Raw genomic sequence first — 3609 nt, 5'->3', positions numbered from 1 at the left:
GGTGGTCCCCTGAGCCAGGTCTTCTACCAACTCCTAAGCTTTGCATTTTTTAAAAAATTCTGTTAAATCTCCTGTTTAAAGAAGTATACAATGTTCATATATCGCTTATTGTTAATATTTTTGCCACATTTAGTTTAACTTATTCTCAAGCTGTGTCTCTTGCACATGTGTGTGTGTGTTTTGTATACATAGAAATATATGCATATATATCAGGAGAAGAATGGGCAATATCTTCCTGTGCAATTGATTAACTGCTTTGGAAAACCTACCCGAGTGTCAGCTATGATTCATTTCCAACTTGGTAGCATATGTATAAACATTATATGTGTGCACTGATGTATGTGAAAGCTCCTAGAGCCTGCCTACACACAGAGATGTGGGTATATACGTGTCTGTACACACACACACACCGAGACACATATATGTCTCGATAGTGAAGTATGGGTTACAGATTGTGCTGCTGACTAAGAAAATTGATGGCTCAAGTTCACCAGTCACTCAGCAGGAGCAAAATGAAGCTGTCTGATCTCATTAAAATATAGAACCTCAGAACCCCAATAGTGGGTCACCATGAGTCAGAATCAATTTAACAGTGGATTCAGTTTTATGTATAATATACATATATTTCCCCTAAATTATGTGATAGTAAATTGAAGACGTTATGATACTGTATCACAAATACTTCAACATTCATATCCTAAGAACAAAATTATTCCCCATAGAACCATCTTCAAGTAATTGAACATTTTGGGTACCTCTATTTTTTAATCTAGAATTCATATTCACATTACTTCAGTTGTCTAATGTCCCCATTCTCTTTCCAGTTTATTTCAAAAAATAAGGTGCTTCCTGCTAACTCTTCCTGGTGGCATAGTGTGTTATGTGTTGGGCTGCCAAAAGAAAAGTCGACAGTTCGAATCTGCTCCCCGGGAAAGATGAGGCAGCCTCCTTCCATAAAGATTTAGGACTCTGGAAATCCAGGGCTGGGTCTCCATGAGTCAGAACCGACTCAAAGGCAGTGGAGTCTGTGAGGCGATGCTGGTTTCCTGGTCCCTAGGTTTTAATGCAGCAAAACGTGAGGGCTTCTTGAGCGTTCTCATCTGAAATGATGACGTTCAGGGTTTAGGAAAGTTTGATATTCTAAAATATGTTTTCTCAAAGATAAAAATTAAATTATGTTTCAATTCACATTGTTTCCATTCAAACTAATGTTTATAATGTTCAACCTTTATACTCTTGGCTTGAACTGCAAGGTCAACAGAACATCATATTCTATCATCCAGATCTACTGCATATTCAGTGGGGAGCATCATTGGCTGTGCTGGTTCTTTTGGGAGCATGGTAAAGCATGGAATGGAACATGCTAGTTACTTTGGAAGCTATGGCCTCTGGCTCTTGACTAATTCCTCACAGATTACAAAATAGGTTTGACCTAAGTGCTGGGTGGTTGTGGTGAGGAGGGAGAAGAGGAGAGGGCCAGGGTCCCATGGCATCAAGTGCTGACTTGATCCAAAGGAAGAGAACTGACTCCTGAAAGTTCACATAATGAACTATCATTGAGGGGACATCAAATGGGACCTTGACTGGTCTTGACAAGTCTTTCAATTGTATTGAAAATGGTTATCTGTCCTGTGCATCCTTCTCTCTTCTCCTTTCTAGAGTAACTTGCTATTTGTCCTGTTAACTTTTCTCTTGCATTTCCCTTAGAAGTTTCATTTTACCACTTCCTAGATATGATTCCTCTGCCCAACAACAAGGCATTTCTGTGGTACCCTTCAGGGATTAGCACAGTTGTGTACACAGTTCTGAGCATGGATGGATGAATGGGGGGGGGGAAACGTATGAGGAGATGAGATAATGGCTGGCAGGTGAAGGGTTAGATGGATAGACAAGAGGATGAACAGGTGAATGGATGAGTGGATAGACACAAGGGAAATTGGATAGAAAGATGAATTTGTTGAATGAGTGCGTGATTTAGTCTAAGGCTTATCATTCACAGACGAATTATGGTGTTGTTTTTGTTTTTACTAGAGTGGATGTTTCCCTTGCCCTGAGGAAGGATGCCCCAAAATGGGACACTATGCCGACCAATTTAAAGGGAAAACCAGTGCCGTGGGGCAGACATTTTTCCTGAACACAAGAGAGAATGGAAACTTTACCAGTGAGTTTCCATTTCATTTGTTCAAATATTACTGTAAATAATCTTGCAAGGTCTTCTAACCTTGTTGGTAAGTGATTGTGCTAAAACCATATTTGCTGCTTCTGAATCCCATGCTCACCTAGAAGTAGATTCCTGAGCCCCAGTTTCACTGACAGGACCATTCACCACATTTCTCCTTTTCCTCTCAACCATGGGAACTCAGAGCTTAGGATAATAATATTTTCATGTATTTCTATATTCGTGTAGATACATATGTATACCTGTAAGTGCTCACAGAATGACCTAGGTCTTGGCTTCTTACCTTCAGCCCCAGTGACATTTGAGACCAGATAGCTAGTTGTCATAAGGAGTTGACCTGTGCATTCTAGAACATTTAAAGCATCTGTGGCCTCTCTGTTCTCACTACATGCACTACTGGCACCCCAGGACACCCCACCCCAGCTGTAACAGCAAAAGGATCTCCAGGCATTGTCAAATGGCCAGTGTGGAGCAAATTCACCCCCAGTTGACAACATTAGCCTGGATTAAGGGTAGCTGTCAAAGAAAAACCCTCGATGGGAATGGACAGAAAGGGGATGTGCTAGTCAAGAAAAAGGGGTTGACTTTATCTGTGCTATTTTATCTATGACACTAAGTCAATTACATGTGAAAATAGGAAAAAACTAAGTGAGAGAGCAAGAGTGAGCTAGGTGATTAACTAGGTGGTGGCGTCACAAGCGTCCCTGCTCCATGTGGCCTTTTCATGTACTGATGTCCATCAAGGAGAAACAAGACCAGCAGGCACCACTCTCCACCCAACAGGACACAGCCTTGCTGTATTAGTAAGGGATTATTCAGAAGTCTACCATCAACTTCCCAATGAGGTCTTAGTTCCACTTACACCTGAATTCCTGAACCCCTGAATTCATGAAAGGAAACCATAGGTCACTTTCCCCCTTTCTTCTCACCTCTGGGGGATCTAAGGATGGTGAGATTTTGTCTTACTTATTTTGGGTATATCATCAGGAGGTGCAGGTTCAAGGAGAAAGCAGAGGTAAAGTAGAAAGTGAGCAAGGAAAGGGAAGGCATTTGGTCAGATGATTGACACAGTGGCTGAATAGTGGGCTCAGGCACAGCAGATCCAACAAAGTTCTGTCCTGTTGCACATGGAGTCACCGAGGGTCAGAGCCAGCTGCATGCATGACACAGAACAAGAGCCTGGACAGTCAGAGCCTGGAGCAAGAAGACCTCCAAGGGCTCCTTGCTCAGCAGGGCGTGTTAGTTAACTAATTGCATTTCTTTAAACAGGTTGGCGATACAGGGTGTCGGTCACTCTCGCTGGGAAAAAAAAAGTGAGTGGATACATCAGGATTGCTTTGTTTGGAAGCAATGGAAACTCAAAGCAATATGAAATTTTCAAGTAAGTCAGATATTAATGTGAAGTGAACATACTTTCTATAATAGATTCT

General features: G+C 41.6%; 1 protein-coding gene across 1 annotated transcript in view; it reads left to right on the top strand.

Moving 5' to 3' along the window:
- The window catches only part of PNLIPRP2 (pancreatic lipase-related protein 2), a 23267-nt gene that overhangs the window by 13875 nt on the left and 5783 nt on the right, over positions 1-3609 (top strand). The window contains exons 9-10 of the mRNA XM_006879911.1: positions 2032-2161; positions 3449-3560. Coding sequence (XP_006879973.1) covers positions 2032-2161; positions 3449-3560 — 242 coding nt within the window. The remainder of the gene's footprint in view (positions 1-2031; positions 2162-3448; positions 3561-3609) is intronic.

Source organism: Elephantulus edwardii, unplaced genomic scaffold (assembly GCF_000299155.1).
Source record: "Elephantulus edwardii isolate Elephantulus edwardi_28Jun2011 unplaced genomic scaffold, EleEdw1.0 scaffold00006, whole genome shotgun sequence".
Lineage (NCBI taxonomy): Eukaryota > Metazoa > Chordata > Mammalia > Macroscelidea > Macroscelididae > Elephantulus > Elephantulus edwardii.
The sequence above is the reverse complement of the archived record's forward strand: the minus strand, read 5'-3'. Positions and strand labels throughout refer to the sequence as shown.